General features: G+C 44.1%; 1 protein-coding gene across 1 annotated transcript in view; it reads left to right on the forward strand.

Moving 5' to 3' along the window:
• The first annotated feature begins 359 nt into the window (after positions 1 to 359).
• Positions 360 to 23637, forward strand: part of VPS39 (VPS39 HOPS complex subunit) — a 43065-nt gene continuing 19787 nt past the window's right edge. Inside the window, exons 1-12 of the mRNA XM_015408613.1 lie at positions 360 to 539; positions 5320 to 5385; positions 7596 to 7622; positions 8004 to 8068; positions 8725 to 8767; positions 11334 to 11428; positions 12458 to 12556; positions 15369 to 15461; positions 16155 to 16338; positions 16713 to 16833; positions 16987 to 17107; positions 18880 to 19009. Coding sequence (XP_015264099.1) covers positions 467 to 539; positions 5320 to 5385; positions 7596 to 7622; positions 8004 to 8068; positions 8725 to 8767; positions 11334 to 11428; positions 12458 to 12556; positions 15369 to 15461; positions 16155 to 16338; positions 16713 to 16833; positions 16987 to 17107; positions 18880 to 19009 — 1117 coding nt within the window. The 5' untranslated portion in view covers positions 360 to 466. The remainder of the gene's footprint in view (positions 540 to 5319; positions 5386 to 7595; positions 7623 to 8003; positions 8069 to 8724; positions 8768 to 11333; positions 11429 to 12457; positions 12557 to 15368; positions 15462 to 16154; positions 16339 to 16712; positions 16834 to 16986; positions 17108 to 18879; positions 19010 to 23637) is intronic.

Here is a 23637-nt window from a genome sequence, read left to right on the forward strand (position 1 = left end):
CCTGTCCTTCCTTTTAGTACATCCCCCTAGAGCACACTGTCAGCTGACAAATTTTTGAGTTGAGTAGCAGACAGAGAAAAACAGAGGAGTCAAAAGGTCATGTACTATTCATATGTTGTTATTTTTGAAAGCCTTACTATACTACAGGATAATGCGATAAAACAGTGGATGAAATTTGGCGAAGTTTGTAATCCACAGAACAACGATTTAAAACACACACACACACACCCCGAAAAATCGTTGATAACGGGAGGCCTAACTCCGGGGTCTTTCTTGAAGGTGGAGCCTGGCCGCGGAAGTGAAGCGAAGCGAGAGCCGGAAGCAATGCAGCAGGCGGGGCCGGCTTGGGAGGAGGGAGTGGCCGCTAGTGCTGGGGCCAAGCTGAGTCCTGCGAGTCCTCCTGGGTGGGCCGCGGTGGCTGCTCCCGTTTCGGGAGAGGGTCCTCTGGGTCTGACCTGCCGCCATCATGCATGACGCCTTCGAGCCGGTACAGATTCTGGAAAAGCTGCCGCTGCAGATCGACTGTCTGGCTGCGTGGGGTGAGTCTAGAGGGTCTACGGGCGAGGAGTTCCAGCGGCTTTAGGGCTGGGGGCAAGTCAGCCTTTTGCAAAGGCGTCGCTCTGTGACTCTCGCTTCTCTTACCTGTCCCTCCTTCCTTCCTTATTAAATGTGTACCACGTTCATATATGGTCCATGTCTACCTGGAACAGTGGCCACCGGGTAGGTCTTGCAGTCACTGAAGTGGGTTCAGTGCCCCGGTTCCAGCTATTAGTATTCATCAGAAAGCGGAAGCAGACTTTCCGCTTTTTCTCTTTCAACGTCAAGCGCACATCTGATCAGTTTCAGATCGAGTGATCCTGAATACTGTGTACACATTCAAGGTATGCTCACATATTGTGTGACTAGTATGTCTGTGTTTATGAAAAGGAACTTGTGTCCTGTGTACAGTGTCTGTAAACATGTGGAGGTGCAAGGTAGATACATACCTAGTGATCATGATTGCTAGTTGATTACTGGTGTATGGTCCTCTGAATTAGCAGGTATGTGGCTTCCCATCAGATGTAACCCATTGGCGGGCTACAAAAGTGTAATATGTGAAGTGGCATTGTTTAGTGGGCTTTCAAGTGAAACCGAGGTACAAAAGTAAATGATTATTCATGGCCTGTTATAGTTTGTCTTCCATTCTCTGAGAAGAGTGTGTGAAAAGGATTGATCTAAAATGGAACCCACCTCAAATCTGTCAATTCCACCTCTTGGTCAGTTGAATATTAATTCTTTGTCTTGTTACCAATATGGTTGGTTTGTTAGGACTCCATAATTCATTCCAGAAAATGCTTGAATGATTATCATATGTCTGAAAAATGTGGTAACTATACACCTGGGAGTGACAGTTGACTTTTATTTATTTATTTTTGAGATTTTTATTCTGCCCTCCTCAAAATGAGCTCAGGGCGGATCACAAGAAGTTGAGTCCAATGCTCACTACAATAAAATCACATTAAAATCAGTTAAGACAATAAACAACAAAAATTCATACAGGTAGCAAGAGTTTCATATCTGCTAGAGCCATAGGTGGAATTAAATGGGCCCTTTCAGCAGATTGGGAGGCAGAGCAGGGAGGCCAACTAAATTGGGAGGCCTGCCACTTCAACTGAAGGCCTGGCAGAACAGCTCCGTTTTGCAGGTCCTGCAGAATGATAGAAGGTCCCGCAGGGCCCTGATCCCCAGTGGGAGCTGATTCCACCAGGTGGAGAAAGCCCTGCCCCTGGTCGAGGCTAAGTAGACATCCTTTGGGCTGGGGATAACTAGTAGATACTGATCCTCTGAGCGCAAGGTTCTTCAGGGCATGTATGGGAAGAGGCGGTCCTTCAGATATGTTGACTGTGCAAGGCTTTGAAGGTTAATACCAACACCTTGAAATGGATTCGGTACTCAATTGGTAGCCAGTGCAAGCGGCACAATACTGGCCGAATGTGTGTCCGCACAAACGATGCATCAGTAGGTGCGCCACTGCATTCTGTACTAAGAGTTTCTGGATCAGTCTCAAGGGTAAGCCCGCATAAAGCAAGTTATAGTAATCAAGCCTGGAAGTGACCATTGCATGGGTCACCATAGCCAAGTCCTGGGGTGGGGGGAAAGTAGAGGGCCAATTGCCTGATCTACTGGAAATAGAAAAAGGCAGACCTGGCAACTGTGGTAACCTGGGCCTCCATAGAAAGTGAGGTATCCAGGATCACCCCCAGGCTCCTCACCTTCTGGGCTGGTGCAAGTGACACACCGTCCAGGGTGGGCAGCCCAATCCCCATCCCAACTCCCCTCCCCCTGACTCAAGTACAGGACCTCTGTCTTCATTGGATTGAGTTTCAACCGTCTTTGCTGCAACCAACCAGCCATGATCTCCAATGCCCTGGTCAGAGTCTCTGGGGCAGAGTCTGGACAACTGCTCAATATCAGATGGAGTTGGGTGTCATCTGCATATTGGTGATACACCAACCCAACCTCCCAGACCAACTGGGTGGGGGGGACATGTAGATGTTAAACAATATTGGTGAGAGGATCGCCCCTTGCAGTACACCACACTCAAGTGGGTGCTCCGGGGAGATTCTCTTGCTGAGCAGCACCTTCTGTCCCTGTGGAGTTTAGGCCCTGGAATACAGGTCCTATTTACAGTATGGGAATGTCCTTTGAAAGTTACAGAGAACATGGGGTTGACTTCCAGTTGAAATAAGGGGACTCATCTTCTGCTTCATTGTGAAACAGTCTATGAATGTCTTGAGGTACATTGGATACAAAATGCTGTATTTGCTGTGTAATCTGTGTGCAGAACAGTAACTTGGAAGTTCTTAGGCAGGACATTTCCTATTCTTGCCTTAAGAACAATTAAAGAATTCATAAACTTTAGAATTCTCACAACAGGCTAGCTTTCTATATTATTATCCATTCTAAACTATTGTGAGCCTTGTCTTTTTCTTTTTTTCAAATTTTGATACCTTCAGAAAAACCCCCTCAATTATTTCACAAGGTGTGACAAGTAGCAGCAGTGTGTTGTGTCCTTAAAAATACCTGTGCATCCAAATGATATCTAAGTGAGTTATTTATAGCTTCACTGAGTCAGTCATTCTGCCCCAGATGACTGTACTTTCAGATGAGAAGTCTTGGGTAGAAAACAGAAAGTTGAGAGCAGTTCCATTTTAAAAATTGGATGTTATTGTGTTAGAAAGCATTGCCCATTATTAATTATTTTAGATATTTTTTCATGGGGAGAGGGGCCAATTTATGTAAAGTGTGCATGCACACAAAAGCTTATAACCAGGATGAAACTTTGTTGGTCTTAGGTTCCACTGAGCTCAAACTTCGTTCTGTTACATAAATACAATTAATCATGGTGTCTAGTGGATCTATTTATTTTGCCCTACTTAGCTGCTTAGGTAAGAATTTAATAATGGGTGATGCATTTGAAATTTGAACCCATGTAGACTGGGAAAGATTGAAGGTCAAAGAAGACGGGGACGGCAAAGGATGAGATGGTTAGACAGTGTCATCGATGCAACGAACATGAAATTGAGCCAACTTCAGAGGACGGCGGAAGACAGGAGGGCCTGGTGGGAGCTGGTCCATGGGGTCGCGAAGAGTCGGACTCGACTGTGCGACTAAACAACAAAAGACTAAAACTAGTGGATTCGCTATAACTAATTGTATTAGTGTGTGTGTGTGGGGGAAGTATGCATTTCCTTTCCCTAAATTTCTCTTAGGTTATTATCAGCTTATAGACAGATATCACTTAAAGGTGGGATTGAACAGAGAGAGAGTGTTTGCAGCACAGGAGCTGCAAGAAGGAAGAGATGAGAAATAGACCCTTATCAGACCTTAAGGTTTTCCTGCCCATTTTGCTGTGTCCATGTGCATGCAGTAGCTTTGGTTGGGGTACAGCTTCCTAATGGTGCTCTATGTGATAATATACAATGCTGTATGTTATAATATATATGCTTCTTGTGTATTTCCTTTAGTTGAACATGTTTTCCATGTATAAAATTAATAACATGTTAAGAATATTTAATTATGTGCCCTTTAAAAAGTAGAGGGCAAAAACAGTTCCTGGTACAATTTCATAGTCCACATAGCCATAAGTAATTTGCAGTGCAGTTACTGTACTGATTTACTCCTGTGTAAGCCCACAGAAATGGAATCTTTAGTACATGACTGCGGGGTATGTTTTGGTGATGCAACTGGTGTAACTTCTGAAAGGATGTATTAGGGAACCACAATCTGAATGCATATATTAGTAACATCAACCAGTGAAAAGCCTTGCTTGCAAATGTATAAATAGAGAATAGCTTTGCTGTATCAGATTTGTGTATCCAAAACCAGACCAATGGTTTTGTTATTTTACCTAAATACCCAGGAAAGGCTTGGGAAAAGGTTGATGATGTTCTTTCCTTATGCTAGTTTTCAGCACCTTAAAGAAGTGTAGAAAAATGCATGTCCATTTACTTAGTTTGATGTTTCACTTTCAGGAACCGGCTCCCATTGCAGCAGATGCCCCCCCCCCCAGTCTTCCTCAGGGTAGCCTGTCCCCCAGGAGCACCATTTTATAGAGAAGAGTGGGCTGCAGTGGAAAGAGGCAGAAGCGTTCTGTTCTACTGATGGAAAATTTAGTCTGGATCCAGCCTATTTTCCCATCCCCTCATCAAGTACCAGTTTTGAGTTTCAGCCAACAAGAATCAGATAAGATTACACCAGTAACTTATTGTGACTTCAGTTGCAGTGTGTTACTGTTTTCTTCATATTGATCTCTGAGAGCCAGTGTGGTATAGTGGTTTAGAGTGACAGACTCTTATCTGGGGATCTGGCTTTGATTCTGCACTTCTCCATGTGAAGCCAGCTGGGTGACCTCGGGTCAGTTACAGCTCTTTCAGAGCTCTCTGAGCCCCAAAATATGTCTAGCACCACTAAAAGAGCTAGAACTTACAGCTGCCAGACAATCTTAGGAACTCCTGCCTATACCACATACAGTGCCATACAATAATTAATTAATTAATTCATATTGATCTTGAAAATAATGAGGACAGGAAGCATTTTATATTCCTATTCCTAGGGTATTCCTAATTGAGCATACTTGGAAGTAAGTCCCATTGAAACCCAGAGAACGTAGCTCTGCAGAAATATGTTTAAAAAGTGAGTGAAATTGTGTGCCTACTACAGAGGTATCTCGGGATGGTGGCACATAAATGGCTACTTCTTTGGAACCTTTTAGTACGAAATGTAGGGACTGAATGAAAGAAACAGGATCTTATTGGGATTTATGTTTTTTTTAAATAGAGGAATGGCTTCTAGTTGGGACAAAACAAGGACACCTTCTCCTTTACACAATTCGAAAAGAAATAGGTAAGTTTGTCAAGATGTAGTCAAGCATTGCTGTATTGTAGCTTTTCAGTGACTTGACAGCATTAGCATAATAGAACAATTTTGCTGAATTACATCTTAAGACTGGTTTATTCAGTGTCCTTTTCTGAACATGGTGGTGGGTATGCACAAGCCTCAGACTCACTTGGATGCCATAATTGCCAAAGCATAGTATTAATGTACAACTAGGATCCAGTTAGCATTTCTCATTTTACAGACATATAAAACATGGCTTTTCTCATGAAACTTTTAAGAAAAAATCCAAAAACCTAAAATTCAAATTCTGGCAATTTGGCACTTGTGTGTCAGCTAGTTCAACAGTTGTTTGAAAGTGATAGGCTCTATGCATGGGTTCACAGCATATATAATTGAATCATAATAAGCAGCTCAAAGGGAGTAACACAGGCCTCCTGTCACTAAGGGTGTGACAGCTGATCTGTGGTCAGGTCTCCTGCTAGTGCCAGTTTTTTTCAAAAACAGCCGTGAAGTTTGGGCTTAGGCCAAATATTGATTAGGTGGGTTAGCCCATTCTGCCCCATGGCATGTCCTTGATAAAAATCATATCAACTCTTACCCTGCTCCTTTAACACTGTAGGCCCTGGCCCCAGCCTGGTGGAATACGCTCCCGCTTGACATCAGGGCCCTGTGAGACTTATTGCAGTTTTGTAGGGTCTGTAAAATGGAGCTGTTCTGCCATGCCTTTGACTGAGGTGGCGGATGCCCAAATTTTTGGCCTCCCCTGCTGAGAACTTGCCTGTGAAATCTGCCCATGTGAAAGACCTACTATCGCGCCTTCGGTCAGCAGGATTCCTGTTTTTGTTTTCTGGTTTTTAACATCACAAGATCCATGAATTGCTGCTAACTAGACCCAGAATTTTCTCATTTTAACTGCTTTTATTGCTTATATAACTTGTTTTAATTGTTGGATGTGTTCTGTTGTTACCCGCTCTGAGTCTGCTTGTGGGAAGGGTGGCATATAAGCCAAATAAATACAAATAAATAGTAAGAAGGAGATGTACAAGACTGATTTTCGATGTCTGGCCTACTTAACTCCTGAGGTTGCCAGTTACAGAGCAGTTTAAACATGAAATTCAGCCTTCTCTTTATTTCAGTTTACTATCTGGAATAAATAAAAATGGTTTGTGTTTTAAACATACTGGGTCAAGTGTACCCTCCTTTTCCTCTTTCATTTGGTTTATGGGGCTGCACAATGTATTAGAATGGGGTATAAAATCTACAGGAATACACATCTCAGATATATTTTTATCCTATGTTGAGAATCCAGGTATAAAACACACTTTGATGTGATTTAGAATGGGAAAGCCAACACCCAATTGCATTTCTGCCTTGCAGCTGCAATAACAGTGATATTGTTCAAATGTCGTCCTTATGTTATCCTAAGTCAAGATTTAGTATGAGCTTTTCTAAATCTACTTGAAGTAAGCCCCATTGAAACCCACAGAACTTAGTTCTGTATAAATATGTTTAAAATGAGTGAAATTGTTTGCATACTACAAAAGTGCCTCATTTAACCATTTCTAAAGTAAACATTTCTACAAAGTGACTTTTCTCAGTGTCAATAAAGTGATCTTGTGAGGGCATCCCCACATAATAAAATTGCAGATAACTTTGTACTGGTAAATCACTTAAAAATGAACTCTTTTCGGTGTATAACATACAGTTTTACATTGTGAATTGCTTTCATGGATCCCTTCACCAAACTGTATAAATCTATAGCTTACACTTTGAAAAGGGGGATGGGGAGATAACAAAGGAAAGGCAAAGACAGGAAAGAAAGTGGAAGAATGGGAGAGACAAGGGTGAATGTATGCAAAGACAGTTATCCGTAATTAAGTTTCATGTTGGTTGAAGGTGGTACTAGTGAATGCAGCTGATGGAAGAGGGCATGTTGGGTACCAGTTGGGTAGCAATATTCTAAGTTCTTCCTTGGAATAGTTACAAGAATAGAGAGTGAGATTGAGGTTGTGTTCATTCCTCTTTTGGACAACCTCATTGCCTCCTTAGAGAGACCTCATTCCGCTAGGTTTGCAGGGAGGCTAGATTCTTTGAGAAACCCAAGATGGAATTAATTTTTTATCAACTTAGTCTGTCAGTACCGGACAAGTCTTGCTGGTTTTGAGTTGTTCTTGTCTCACTTGGTAAATTTCTCCCCCTTTTTGCATCAACATCAGGAGAGGTTACGACATCAGAAAGTGGCTGTAAGTCTGTATCCATCAACCTCTTTTAAACCCTTGTGGTGAAGTGTTTTTATTTGTGCTTTGTAGAGATTGGATTTACTAGTATTTGGCATAGATAAAGGGTGTTGGGGGCTTTTTTTTCCCTAGAAAAGTTTTTTTTAAAAACCTTTTGTTAAATTAGCTTGTAAGATCACAAGGCTGTGGTCTAGTTTACTGGTGCTGTAATGTGTAGTCACTCAATTTCTTACAGTCCTCAGGTGGACCTGTGAGACTTGCAGCTCCTCTAAACTGATAAAAGAACTTTGCAGGGAATTTTGCTTTGGCTGATTAAAAAAACACAACACATGTTGGATGTAAATTTGAAAAGTATATTTGCTTTAAATTCCCTTTGCTGTTTGGTAGGTTGCAACAGGTTTGAAGTGAAACTAGAGAAATCACACAAGAACTTCTCAAAGAAGATTCAGCAGGTGGGTGTTGTAGTTTTGGGTACATGTAAGATTCTAGCATAGGAAACATTTACATGAAGGCCAGAAGTCATTTGAATGGGATCAGCTGACACTTGTAGTAGTTGTGTGGCTGACCTTGGCTTCTAAGAGTGCTCTTGTTACAATTGCTGCAAGAAAAGCCAGCATTAAAGTAACGTGCTTTCCTTGGTGTGGAACAACACACTGTATGCAATTCAGTGACCCCCCTCCCTCCCTTCTTTTATCAGATAATGCATCTGGGGGTGGCATCAGATTGAGAAGAGGAATGGTGGAGGGGTGAAAATTTTTTATGCACTCTCCTTCTAAGCTAGTTGTCCACTCAAATGTGTCTCCAAGTGATACAAGATGTAGGTCTATCTGCAGCTCTGAGGAAAAGAAGGCCCTCTGCCAAGGGCAAAGAAAAGGCCCCCTTGGGGAAAAATAATGGAACTTTGTGTTTTGTAAATTTTCCACCCTGGTTCTTTGATTGCTTTGTCACATAGTTCATGGCTATCAGCGTAAAGTCACTTAGTTGGAGGTAGGTAGCCTGCACAGAGATTAGATGCACCCTGTTTTGATTCCTTGTTTTGGTAAGTAAATTCAATTTCTAAAACAGCTTTAACTGTAATTCATTTACAGTATTCTCTCTCTCTTTTTAGATTCATGTTGTGCCCCAGTTCAAAATTTTGGTTAGTTTGTTAGGTAAGTGAAATAACTATTTGAGTTCTGAGCTACTTCTATTCTGAGGCAAGGAGTCATTTAGTCAGCTGAGCATGATTTTCCTTGGTCTGTTTCATTTGTGATGTCCTTTCTTCCAACATCCGTAGAACATTTTTGTGCACCCAGATATAGCTATGATATTCAGTAACGTCTTTTAAAAAGCTCTTAAAACAGATTATATCTTCTTACTCATAACTTTATCTAGCAGTTCATAGCACTTTTTCATCATTTAGCCCACAAACAACGTATCCTCTTTAGCAACAGAACAGTTTAGCAACAGTTTTGAGAAACATTGTGGTGTAGTGGTTAGTGTAAGACCAGGCTCTGGGGATGCAGATCTGAATCCCTGCTCTGCCATGTAACCTTGCTGGGTAATCTTGGGCCAGTCCCTTACTCTCAGCCTAACCTACCTCACAGTTATTATTGTGCGAGGATGAAATGGAGGAGGAGTAAACAATATTATAAGCTGTTTCATGTGCCCATTGGGAAGAAAAGTGTGGTACAGATAAATTTACTAAGGATGGGCATGAACCAGGAAAATGTGGTTCTGTTTGTGGCATGCCCTGTTTGCAAACCATGGACCATCACAGACTTTTTGACGCTAGACAAACTGGTTTGGCTTGTTACGATTGTGACACAGTAGAATGCCCCCCCCCCCCGCCATGCTAGAGACACCAACTTTCAGGGACTCTTTAACTGACTCTCCTCTACCTGCCCTCCAAGTTCAGTGAGGATTGGATTTACGGGGTCCGAGTTCTGGCCCCCCAAAAGTTGCCCACAGGAAAGTGCTTTCTGTAGAAATGACAGGTGCAGGTTCAGGAGTGTATAGAATAGTTCTTGTTCAAGCTAGAGACACCAAAATCACAGCAGATATCAGGGTGCCTCTATCTGCCCTCCATGTTTGGTGACAATTGGATTTACAGGGTCCAAGTTACGGCCCCCCCAAAAGGTGCCCCCATCCTCTATTGTTTCCAATGGAGGAAAAAAGCAAGGGCAATAGAAGCCCAACAGAACAGAATCAAAGTCCCAGAAAATCTCTGCAGTAGAAACTGAAGGTGAGGGGCATTTTTGCAGGCCCAGCAAAACCAGTGCAATGTGCCCAGCAGAACCAGTGGCACTGCAAAGCCAACAGGACTAAGTTCAAGGCAAGAAAGTGCTTTTTGGGGAAAGGTCAGGCACAGGTTCAAAAATGTATAGAATGGACCCTCTGCAAGCTACACACTACAGTGGGTCAGTGCCTTGGCAGAGAGGTTGCAGGAAGGCATCACCACCAGGTTGCATCCTCTCTGCAATAAAGGAGAGTACAAGCTGGCCTGTATAGACTGTGACCCCCAGACAAAAGGAAGCTTTGCTCTCCTGAATACAAAGGTCTTGCAGTGGAAGTGTGAGCTCTGCAAAGATTGCGGAGGCTACAGGCCAACAGACGTGGCCAGAGGAAACAGCAGCTGGAAGAGACTGGGGAGGAGGAGGGCCGCAGCCCAACACTTCTGCCTCAAAGAGCCCAACGAGGGAGAAGCGCCGCTACTGATTGTCAATAGTGAACCAGGAAGTCAGCAGCGATGGGGATGCCAGGTGTGCAGTGGCGGAGAATTTGGCAGAGGTGATGGCGAGGGAGTACCTCGCCAAGTCCCCTGAGACCGCAGACGCCGATCCCCTGGAATACTGGTCACACAAGGCTGTCATCTGGCCTGACCTCTCTTGCGTGGCCATGAGCCCTGAGTCCACTAACACCCAAACCCCAGCAGGGAGACCAGTTCATAGTCAGGAGGAGGGTATAAAACATGGGTCCTCACTCAGTCAAGGCACCCAGTAGCTCAGCCCCTCTGCTCAGCATGAGCAGAGAGATGGGGTGGCTCAGAGCCCTGAGTCTACCTACCACTTAAACCCCAGTGGGGAAGGGGAATTCACAATCAGGAGGGAGTAAATGAATGTGCTCTGCTAGTTAGCTTTTAACAAGTTCCCTGCCTCTCTGTGTAACTGCGATGCAAACAGCCAACAGACAAAAGGGTGTGGAGCTGAGCATATATATATATAGCTTTCTGATCCCATAGAGCAGAATGGGAACTCTGTTACTGGCAGCCAGCAGTGGCTTCAATTTTTGTTTCAAAGTCTGGTGAATTCCGGCCCCCCCCCCCCCTTGCCTTTATGTTTTGTAAACAGTTTGAGTGGAGACTGTCTGGAAATGTATCAATTCATGAACCGCCACAAACAGCACCAAAGTTCATGGAATGTTTGTGCCAGGCGCCCTTCCATGAACATCGCTTTGCGAATGACAAACCGCTCAAAATTCATGATGAACTTTAATTCGTGAGTTGGTTCATGTCCGTCTCTAAAATTTACAACAGTTACGTTGGCATCAGCAAGGCAGTAAGAAATGTTGCACTGTTCAATCTTATCCATCCTTTGTCTTTAAGGTATCATAATTGTATGTGTGTATACACACACACTTGTCTCTTTTTAACTTTGAAAGTGGTTTGAGAAAGATGGAGGAATTTCAGCTTTATTCTTTTATGGTGCAACAATAATTTAGCTGTCTTTTCCCAAACAGAAAACAGCATTTATGTTCATGACCTGTTGACGTTTCAGCAAATCATGGCAGTTTCCAAAGCTAAGGGAGCAACTCTCTTCACCTGTGACCTGCAGGCAAGTACAGGAGGGGAAACTGAGTATATGTTTCCAGTTCCAAAAGGGGGCCTGATTTTGTCAGCTGTGTGAGATCTTAATCATGTGAAATGAAAATGAAACAGAAGGATAATTTGATGAGAAGATGTAGATTGTTAATTACATATGACAATCAATGTTCCCTCTAAGCTGTGGAGTCTTGTGAGCAAAAATTCTACTTTGTGAGCTACAGGCCTTAAAGTTGTGAGTGAGCGATTTGGTGACTGCATAAATCAGTTTGCTCTGGAGCCGTCCTTCCTGAGCTAAGACAAAAATCTGTGAGCTGGAGGCTAAAAAACTGTGAGCTAGCTCACACTAACTCAGCTTAGAGGGAACACTGCTGACAATAACACTTTGGGAATAGGTTTTACAGTGAATAAGACTGATACTGCTTGCCTTTAATGGCAGGTTCTACACTAGGATGGGTGTGGTTGAATTTATCCTGGGGTGGAAAAAGATCACACCACAATTAAAATTTTGGGAATTCAGCCCAATCGGGTATCAAAACATTTGGCACATCTGTATTCCTGACTGACCTCTGCATAGGCCAGTGAAGCCAAAGACCTCGGTATCCTAGGAAGAAGAGCTAGAAGCAGCCTGGAATAGATTTTCCCTGTTTTTTCTCTTGGTTGTGTATAAGCCTACAAGGGGTGCTAGTTGGCTGCCAGTTGATGACGGCAGGAAGGCACTTCCTTGAGGTGTCTTTTTGTTTATTTGTTGTGCTGTATGGGTTTATATCAGTGAGGGACTTACATAGGCACAGTGCAGAGCTGGAAGAAGCACTGCTGTCATATTTTGTCCTGCTACTTCTCAATACCTTGGAAAACAATTCCAGTTCCAATTTCTGAAAATACTGAATGTTAGACATTGAGTAAAGTAGGCAAACTAATATAATATGAAGGCTCTGGTAACAGAATCTGGGCTTTTAGGGTGCTATGTTTGTAGCATTTTGGCTGTTGAGAACAGCCAGCCTTCCACCATTAATACCTAGAATCCGTTTCATTTTCACAGCATTCTGATACGGGAGAAGAAGTCCTGAGGATGTGCGTAGCAGTGAAAAAGAAGCTACAGCTCTATTATTGGAAAGACAGAGACTTCCATGAACTGCAGGTCCCTTGACATAAATTTTTCTTTGTTACTTGGATTGCAATGCTAGCTGATTTTAGCTTCAGTTTTAGAATTGTGTAGCATGCACATGTAAGGTAATTCAGGTTCAGCTGCAGGTTAGGCTAATGTCAGGTAGCAACCCACAGAAACCAGTTGTTCCTTATTTATTTATTGAATTTATTACAATATTTCTATCCCACCCTTTAATTTCATAGAATTGGCAAGGCAGTGACCAACAGTCAATTAAAACAAACAATATTGGTTAAAAATATGAGCAAAAAAGACAAAACATAGTAACACATAAGCCAGGAAAGTCACAAGTAGAGGCAGAAACCATCAACAAAATGAAAGACAAAAGCACCAAGGGAGTCTTATCTAGTCCTCAGGGGCTGTCCTAAAAAGCGCCATCTTTGCCTGGCTCTTGAATGCACAAGGAAAATAATTCCATTGTAGTGACACTGATGTTGAGAAAGCCCAGTGGCTACAAACTGTATTTCCAAAGTAGTGGAGATCTTAAGTAACAAAGATCTTAATGTACCAGGTAGTTTCGTTTGGGAGTAGGTTGGTGCATAAGAGAATTTCAGGAGAAGATCACCTGGTGTTTCATATATTACAGCAAAGCTTTTGATTGTGTTGATCATGAAAAGCTATGGTTGGTTTTAAAGGAAATTGGTGTGCCACAATATTTGATTGTTTGGATGCACAACCCATACTCAGGACAAGAGGCAACTGTTAGGACAGAATATGAAGAAACAGAATGGTTTTCAGTTGATAAAAGTGTCAGACAAGCATGTATTTTATCTCCCAGTCTGTTCAATCTATATGCAGAACATATATGGAAAACTGGTGGAAGCAACATTAACAGTTTGAGATATGTAGATGGCACTGCATTACTGGTGGAAAATAGTGAAGACTTGAAACAACTTCTGATGAAGGTTAAGGCAGAAATTGTCAAAGCAGGATTACAGCTGAACATCAGGAAGTAATGACCACTGAGGGATTTCACAGTTTTAAGGATGATGATGAAGAAATTGAAATTGTTCAAGATTTTCTGTTCTCTGGCTGAGTTATCAACCAAAAGGGAGACTGCAACCAAGAAATCAGAAGGAGATTGAGGAGACTAGAAAGAGCAACCATGAAGGAGCTAGAAAAGATCCTTTAAGTATAAGGATGTATCACTGGTGACCAAGATCAAGCTAATTTATAGTGTAGTATTCCCCATTACTATGTATGGGTGTGAAAGTTGGACAATGAAGAAAACTGTTAGAAAGAAAGCAGATTCATTTGAAGTGTGGTGTTAGAAGAGAATTTTAATGGGCTACCAAAAAGACAATTAAGTGGGTTCTATATCAAATCAAGCCTGAACTCTCCCTAGAAGCTAAATGACTAAACAGGCTATTGTACTTTGGCCACATTATGAGAAGGCAAGAGTCACTGGAAAATACAGTAATGTTAGTGTGGCACAAAGGCAGAAGTAGAGGCCAAAGTAGGCTTCACTTCCTGGGCAAAAGGCAGCCACTGCTCCATGATAGGGAGGGGCACCTTGTGAGAAGACAGTAGCAGTCCTATGTAAACCCAATAGAGCGAGGCAAGACTGATAAGAACATAAGAAGAGCCCTGCTGGATCAGACCAATGGTCCATCTAGTCCAGCATCCTGTCTCACACAGTGGCCAACCAGTTCCTCTGGATGGCCAACAACAGGGCATAGAGGCCAAGGCCTTCCCCTGATGTGGCCTCCTGGCTCTGGGATTCAGAGGAATGTGGAGGTTCCCCTCAGTTGCCATGGCTATTATCTGTTGATAGATTTATACTCCAATAATCTATTTAATCCCCTTTTAAAGCTGATAAGAGCATGAATCTGTCTCTATGAATCTATCTAATCCATTTTTAAGCTGAAGACAAGGAAGGGTTTAAGAGAGCAACAAGGTTTTGAGAAGGGAGAGATGGTGCTGGGCTTGACCAGCATGGGCACAGCCCCAGGGATCAAAAGGGTGATGTCAGAAGAGACACAGGAGGTGAGGGATACAAGCTGGCTGAGCAAAACTGAGGGAGTGCAAAGTAGGAAGAAAGAGGAACCTAAAGGAGAAGCTGGCGTGAGATAAAGAGCTACCAAACTGGGACATGCCCGGTGGACCTGCCCTAAGTCAGAGGCACAACTCAGCCCCCTGAAGTTTGAACGGCCAGAAATTGGCAGGTGAAGGGAACTACACTTGTGAGGAAGCCTGCGTGGAATTTGTTGTATCCAATAAAGAGGCAATTAAGGAACACCATTGTGTCTGGTGAGTCTCTACTGTCAATGGAAGTCAGTTATGATGTCCCACTGCCCCCTGGGGTGGCCACAGCTAGGGTTGAAGGCAGCAGGAAAAGAGGAAGACCCAACATGAGATGGATTAACTCAGTCACAGAAGCCACAGCCCTCGGTTTGCAAGACCTGAACAAGGCTAACGATAGGACGTTTCGGAGATAATTCATAGGGTCACCATAAGTCAAAAGCGACTTGATGGCACTTAACTCTCTCTCTCTCTCCCCCCCCCATTTAATATTTCTCACCTGTTGCTTCAAGTGTTATTTCCTCTGTAGAGACAGGAAAAAATGTTAGAATTGGCCCCAAATAAGAGTAAATCTGAAATGACATTATTTTTCATTTATGTTATCAAGTTTGCTTTGTGAGAGATGATTAAGATGGCAGTATGTAAGGGTAGGGGATGCTGCCACATGTGTGTTTTGAGTCTGTAGGACAAGCTACCACACTGAAGTACTGTGCTGAAAATCCTGATGACAATCGACTAGGCTTTTCCTCTCTTTGTTGTACAGGGAGACTTAAGTGTGCCAGATGTACCCAAGTCAATGGCATGGTGTAAAAATTCCATCTGTGTGGGCTTCAAGAGGGACTACTATATAATAAGGGTAAGAACAAGATTTTGAACTAATCAAGAAAAGTTATTTTTAAACTCGGTGGAAGTGGAAGGGAGGAAGGACTACAGCATGAGTTTCTGATATGCAGTGAAGTATGATGACCTGGATGGCTCAGGGTAGCCCAAGCTCGTTAGACCTAGGAAGCTAAGCAGGGTCAGCGGTGGTTGCCAAAGAAGTCCCGGGTTGCTGTGTAGAGGCAGACTATGGCAAACCATCTCTGTTCATTTGTTGCTTTGAAAATGCTACAAGGTTGCCATAAGTTGGCTGTGACTTACTGGCACTTTCCACACGATGGCCTGTCCTTGTAAGTTATTCATGATTGGGTGTACTGAGAAAGCACACAGGTGTCAGGTCTGCAGTTTTTTAGCTCATAAAAACATCAGAAGAGCCCTACTGCATCAGCAAGCTCTTGCACCATCCCATTACCTGCAGTGGCCAACCAGATACCCTGGGAAGTCCACCAGCAGGGCAAGAAGGTTATCACCACACGACAACTGGTATTTGGTAATATGCTGCTTCTGAACACGGAGGCTCACTTTAGTTTCCACTTCTAAAAGCTGTAGTCAAGTAATCTTGGTGCATGGGCTGTTGGGGGTGAGGACACACATTTTGGAGTATCAAGGGCTGTTCTGTGGTGGTGTTTTGTTTAGCTGGTATGAGGGATTGTGATTTTTCTTCTCACAGGTGGATGGAAAGGGCTCCATCAAAGAACTCTTCCCCACAGGAAAGCAGCTTGAGCCACTGGTAGCCCCTTTGGCAGGTGGCAAAGTTGCTGTAGGCCAAGATGACTTAACTGTTGTGCTAAATGAAGAAGGGATGTGCACACAGAAATGTGCCTTGAACTGGACTGATATCCCAATAGCCATGGGTAAGCACCTAGTTCTTTGTCCTCATTTAATTCAATGGCAACTGCTGTCTCCCATACTGATCTCGTATGAGTCAAACAAATTAAAACGGCTTGACAAATGTTGGCATTGACTTCACATTGTTCTGTGTGATAGAAATTATGAAAATGTGATTGACATTCATTTCCATTATGAATAATGTAGTTTAAAGCGAACATAGAACTACTTTAGTAAAGTTCTTTTAGTGCACAATAAAAAGGCTCAAAAGTATAAAGCAAATAAGCACAGCAACAGCTAAGGTAATTTTTATAGAAGTAATTTACCATTTCTGAAGATATATATGGGGACATTGATCTAGTATCATATACTATTGCTGACTATTGCATTTCTAAAACAGAGCATCAACCTCCTTATATTGTGGCAGTACTGCCAAGGTATGTAGAGATCCGTACTTATGAGCCCCGTCTCCTGGTACAGAGTATTGAGCTGCAGAGGCCACGATTCATTACTTCAGGAGGGTATGAATGTTTTAGTTGTCTTTCTTTTTCTCTTGGTGAACTGTATTGTTGTGTGAATCAGCAATGTTTGCTGTCTTTTTAAAATATTTGGGGAACGCACATCTTCCATTTTATTATGGAATGTTGCTAACTGGTCTTTTCTTCTTTTTTCAGTACAAATATTGTGTATGTGGCCAGCAATCATTTTGTTTGGCGACTTATCCCAGTTTCTATTGCAACCCAGATTCAGCAGCTTCTCCAAGATAAGCAATTTGAATTGGCTCTGCAGTTGGCAGTAAGTGGTGGGTTGGAGACCATCAGTCTGTATTGATTCTTTACCTCTGTAAACTGCTTCTCTGTAGAAGCTGTCTCTGAACAGTACTTTAAGCCCATCAGCTTAAAGCCTGTATCATTTGGCCCTTTAGGTGTGTTGCAGGCGGCAGCTAGAAAGGTTCTCTAATGGCTGCCACCATTCTGGTATGGGTCTCCTTGGGAGGGCCTAGAGCACCCACCCTACTCCTTTATACAGTACTTTCCCAGTAGGTTTCCCTTTATATATGACCAAATGAGGCATGAGGACCCAGGCAGAGTAACAAACTAGTTTTATTAAAGAGATTTAATAACAACTGTAGTTCAAAACATGTAAGGAAAATGAGCACAGTAATGGTAGGTAAATCAGTAAAATAATAAATCCAAATGCTTCTGACTCTACTGTCCTATCCTTCTCTATGCACCTGGTCTCAGACTGACTCACCCCTTTTGGATGAGGGATTCCTCTTTCTGCAGCAGCCTTACCAGCTCTGCTCCCTGAGAGAGAGAACCCCCTTCCACTTTGGACAAGACCTTTTATCTCTTCTTCCCAGGCACTACCCTCTGCTCCCCTGCGGGTGTAGTTTTCTCTCCAAAATCCCCTGTTAACCGATCACCGAGTCCAGAGGGGACCTGGGAAATGTAGGCCCTGATAGCTACTCCAATACAGGCTTCCTGGGAGCCACTAGGTCTCCCTAGAGCCTGCAGGCCACACCACTATAGGCCCATGATCATGATAAGGTGTTACAAAAATCTTGATTTTATTTCCATCATCTTGGAAAATTTGGTTCCGGATTCTGTTACTGAACTTATAGCGTGTACTGTTCTTTATGGTCTTGATCTCAGGATTGTGGTACAGTCCTGTTTTATACAAAGTTTATTTTGCAGAAAGAGTAGAGAGTATGACTAATCTTCCTGGCTACTCAGTGGCATTCAGGTGCTCTACAACATTGGTCTAAATATACCTGGTGTTCTAGGTGATGCTGTCAGTTGCCACTTTCCCATATTTAATGCTCTAAATCCCTAACAATCACATGCAGTTGGCTTACTTTTACATGGGTTATGTTTACATATATTTATATATATTTATTTATATATTTTTAGCATTACATAGGTAACTTTTCTCTTTGTGATGCATTAACTATGAGATGAGTAGGGATGGGCATGAACCTGAGAAAGGTGGTTTGTTTCAGGGTTCAGGGTGGCCCACAAACTGAGCCAAATGGGCCTGACCTGAACTGAACCAGTCCAGGAAGTTTGGTTCCCCATTTCTCCTGGCTACGGCTTGCTGGAAAGGACTTCCCTTCCTCCATTCTCCTGGCATGACTCACCATGGCCGGGAGAAAAGGGGTGGGGATTGCCCGAAGAGGCTCCCTTCCACTTCTGGCCATAGCTCACCTTGGCCCGGAGAAAGGGGGCAGGATTGTCCTGAAAGGGATTCCCTTCCACCTTTCTCCCAGCGGCAGCTCGCCCTGGCCAGGAGAAAGGGGGAGGGGAAGGGACTCCCTTCCACTTCCCTCCTGGCCGAGGCTTGCCTAAAAGAGAATGATGTGTGTCTTGTGATATATACTTCCTTTTCTTGGCTACTCTGTCTGCTTTTTTGCTGGTTCTGGCCAGTGTATTTTTTTTAAAATGCAGCTTTCAAGAGCTATACATATTCTTTTCAATCAAGGTATCTTATTTTTATTTAAACATTCCGTTACTGTTTCTTAAATTTACATTTGAACAAAATATTTTTCCTATCTTTATACTTACTAGGATATGAAAGATGACTCTGATAATGAAAAGCAACAACAGATCCATCATATTAAGAATCTCTATGCCTTCAATCTCTTTTGCCAAAAACGCTTTGATGAATCTATGCAGGTCTTTGCTAAACTTGGGACAGGTAACTTACTCGGACATGAAGGAGGGTGGGTATGGGAAATCATGGTAACCCCTGAAGGTTGAACTTGTGCATAAACTAAACTCTCAGAATTCCAGAACTCTTTAACTGTTCATATTGAAGTTTAAAAAGTGGAATTGGTGGCCTGGTAAAGTATAAAGTGCAAATATTCTGGAACTACTGGCTTGTCTGAGAGCACCAGATACTGTAGCTTTGCTGAAGCTCAGTGGGCATGGACCTGGTTAGTGTTATGGACAGGATATTACTAGGAGCTCTATGTAAGAATAGGATATGCATATCATTATTAGGATACAGAGAGGTGCAGGATTCTTTCTCTGGGAACAGAACTATCAACTTCTAAAATTGCAGGCTTGGAGAAGAGGAGTTTCCTTTATGGAGACAAATAGCCAGAATGGGGAATAACCATTTGCACACCTGCCAGGAAGGGGCAGGATAGATGGCATTTTGGATATAGTAAGTGGGTTCATAAAAAGTTGGGGGTGTGCAGCTTAATTAGATTGGAGGAAATGTACATGTGGAGATCCATTCCCAGCTTTGTGATAGTTGGCAAAGTTTAACTTCCTCAACTAGAACAGAGAGGTTTGAAGGGCCTGAACACCCCTACCAGCAGCACTCAAGCCCAAGACTCAGAACAGGGAGCAAATAGAATGAAGTCTGCCTTGGCTAGTCTTTGTTTTCAAAGTTCCTGCTGGTTTATGTCCATTCCAGGGAAGGGAATGCCAAAATAACACCGATGGCTGTATAACCTAGTTAGCCTCATATGTTTTATGTTCTTTTTAAAAGTCTGCAGTGTTTTGATATACAGTAATGTGCACTTGTTAATTGAGAGTGTATTTTAGTGACTAAAGATCTTTTCCTCTTTAAGATCTCAGACTGTGGTAAAAATTCTTACCTAGGTGCCTGACTACTTATTCCATGCATAGACCTGAAATTCATGACTGAGCTACAGACAGTTAGGTGGTCAGGAGGAAGGGGGTGTGGGAGAGAGACCATGCACACTGCCCCATCCCTGACTCAAGTCACCGATAGAAGGAGGAAGAGCACAGCTTCACTGTTGGCATGCTGCCCCTTACAACAGGAAGGAGGGGGCAAGTAAGGCAGGCCCTCTTGCATGCAGATTCTCCTCTGTCTCTTGGGCAGAGATGGTGAGAAGGGAGGAGGGGAACAACTCGATCTTCTTCGTGGTCTCTATGCATCTCACCTATGGGTTAGGCGCCTGCACCGGCTCCGAACTGGGAAACTTCTGTCAAGCTTGAGAGGATTTGGAGCCCCGCCTCCGAGCATGCGCAGTAACTCCTACTGCGCATGCTTGGAGAGTGGGGCCCTGGTATCCCGACAGTTCTTTTCTGACTGCCACGCTGATTGCACAATCTGCTTCGGTCTGGGAACTTTTGTGCTCTTAGAGACAATTTTTTCTTCCTTTGGTCCCTATCCTTTCTTTTCTTTATTATTTTTTTCCTTTTTAGTTTTATTTCTCTTATTTCTAAAAAAGAACCGGTAATTTCTTTTGCCGACTTTGGTCGGCCTTCCCCCCTCACGGGCTCCTCACGGTCCTGCCCTCCTCTTATGGCAAAGAAGTGGGGGTTCTTCAAACGGCACTCAGTGCAGATAAGCTCACGCAGCCAGACGAACACTCCTTGTGCTTGATCTGCCTGGGTGAGGCGCATAGAACTGATTCCTGTGTCCATTGCACCAAGTTTTTGAATCAAACTAGGAAAAATAGAGCTGCCAGACTTCACGTTGCTCTCCTTGAATCTGCCTTACGTCCGGCTTCGATGGCTTCCAGTCAACAGGAGGTAAACATTTTGACTCCGACGGACCGACCTCGATCGGCACCAATAGATTGGCATCGATTGGTATCGACCCCGAGCCTCCGAGTCACCAGATACAGCTCCCAATAATTTTGGGATGCAGACAACGATGGCACCAACGCAATCGACCTGGTCAGTACAGTACAGTACACTGACATCCAAGAAAAGGAAGGATGGCAAGAGCCACACTGAGGGGAAGCACAGGCACACTAAGACTGGCTCTAAATCGGCTCCTGAGAGTACGGCATCAAGTTCCATTGTGCAGGCTGTTAATCCCCTACTGCGATTGCTGTCGCCGAGCTTTTCCACTGTGTTGGCAATTCCTCCAATTATGCTGCTGGACTCACCGATACAGCAGTTCGACTCCCCGATGCTGGGTGGCCACCCATCGGGATTGGAAGTTGAGGTACTTTCCCCTCATCAGCTGGCCGTCCACAAGAGCTCCGGGTCATCGGGTTCGGACCAATCCCGCTCGCCTATCGACACAGACTGTCGGCACTGGTGTAGAACAGAGCGGAAATGCGACTGTTCTCTCTCCTGACATCGGAATCCCACTAGTCGTTCTCGGGACCAATCACCTCTCCCTCAACAGCCTCCTGGTTTCACCATCTCACAAGTGCCCATGATGGTCCCCTGGGACCATAGACAGTTCCAGTATATGTACGGAGCCTTCCCTCTGGCTACATCATTTCCTTGGCTACAGCAGGGCAGGACAGTGGATTGGGATCAGAGATCCAGTGTCTCCCATAGGGCCCGCTCTCCTGTAAGGGACCAGGCTACCCCGACACTGGTACCTTCGACGGCTTGTGAGCGCCCATCAATACTGAAGGGTTCCACTAAGAAGGGCTCCAACCCATTGCCACTGGTGGCACCTCCACCTCCAGCACTTCCTCCTCCACTGGATGCCATTGAGCGTTCCGCATGAGGAGTCGGGTGATGAGGACACATCTCACTCCACAGGATCTGACTCAGATGGAGGCGGTTCGGATGCTCCAGCCTCCACTTCACGCCCCTCACCAAGTCAGCAGGTGGCAGACGACCTACTTATCTCCCCTTAGGAGGACCTCCGCTCGTATGGAGACTTGATTAAGAGAATGGCCCATTCGTTGGGAATTGCCATCTCTCAACCTCAACCTCAACCCCAGGTCACGGATGCCATCTTCGACATCATATCGTTGGATACGTCGACGTTGGTAGCTCTCCTATTAACTCAGGTCCTGCTGGAAGTGGTTAAATCACATTGGGATACACTTGTTTCTACCCTGGTCTCCTCTAGGAGACTGGATCATATGTACAAGACTCAGGAGTCAGGAGCTGAGTTTCTATGTTCCCACCCCAAGCCTAACTCAATGGTGGTCACCCTATCGAGCAAGAGCAAAAAACCGCACTCTACCCCAGTGGATAAAGAAAGCAGGAAGCTGGATGCGTTTGGGAGACGTTTTTATTTGGTGGGTTTCCTGGGTGTGAAGACCGCCAATTACATGGCTTGTATGGGGAGGTATGAATATTCCTTGTGGGAACAAATATCACTCCTCTTGGTACATTTTCCTACACAACACTTGGATGCGGCTTGAAGAATACAAAAGGAGGGCATGGTGTTGGCGAAACAACTTATCAACTCTGCTAAACACAGCTTGGACACCAGTGCCAAGACGATATCATCTGCGGTAGCCCTTTGGCATCATTCCTGGCTTCACACCACATCCCTCCAGATAGACACTAGAGCATTCATAGAGGACTTACCTTTTGATGGTCAAGGCGTATTCCATTCTACCACAGACTCTGTCCTACAGGAAATGGACAAGAGCCTTAAGGCGTCATGGAGTCTTGGGATCTCTTCCTCTTACAGGCCTCACAAATTTCAAGCCTTGGCCTCGAACCAACAGGAAACCCTACAACCGGCAATCTCCAGATGGCTCCTGGAAATCGAGGAACTCTCAATTCTCTTCCAGGTCTGCTTATTCTCAGAAGTCTAGGTTTCATCAGACCTCCAACCAGGTTAAGGGGAAGGTGACCAAAGCCTCTAAACAGGGCATTTGATTCTCAACCCTATTCCCAGTCTCCGTTCCCCCCCCACTTTTGGGGATACCCGCCTGGGCTCCTTTTACCCTGTGTGGAGCCAAATAACATCGGATGTGTGGGTACTCTCCATCATTTCCAAGGGCTACGTGATAGAACTGATTCACTCGACCTCAGAACCAGTCTTTGGTTCTACCGCGATTTCACCTGCCCTCCTGCAGGAGGTGCAACAATTACTGGAAAAGAATGCCATAGAAGTGGTCCCTCCTGCAGAAAAGGGACAAGGTTTCTACTGTTGTCCCCCCCCCAAGCACCAAGAATACAGTGCATCACCTGCCCCAGCCTGTGAGTTCCTATCTATACCTTGTGGCTAGTAGCCACTGGGGGGGCCATCCACAAATAGATGTCTTCGCTACCAGGGCAAATTCCAAATGTGCCCAATTTTTCTGCAGAGGGGGCACAGACCCCCGTTCCCTGTGGGATGGCTTTCTGATTCCCTGGCAGGAGAAATCTCTGTTCTTGTTCCCACCGATACCTCTCATCACGAGAAAGCTAAACAAGATACTGCGTCACAAGCCGGACTGCCTTTTTGTGACCCCTTGGTAGCCGAGGCAAGCATGGTTCCCTCTGCTTCTGCGCTTGTCCAACAAGACGTTCATGCATTTCCCTCACGTGAAGGACCTGCTCTTGACAGAGAATGGCCAGATACTGTACCACAACGTGCCTCGTCTCAGACTCACAGCCTGGAGGATATGAGGTGGGTCTTTTCTAACAGGGTTA

Source organism: Gekko japonicus, unplaced genomic scaffold, assembly GCF_001447785.1.
Source record: "Gekko japonicus isolate JY-2015 unplaced genomic scaffold, Gekko_japonicus_V1.1 scaffold1710, whole genome shotgun sequence".
Lineage (NCBI taxonomy): Eukaryota > Metazoa > Chordata > Lepidosauria > Squamata > Gekkonidae > Gekko > Gekko japonicus.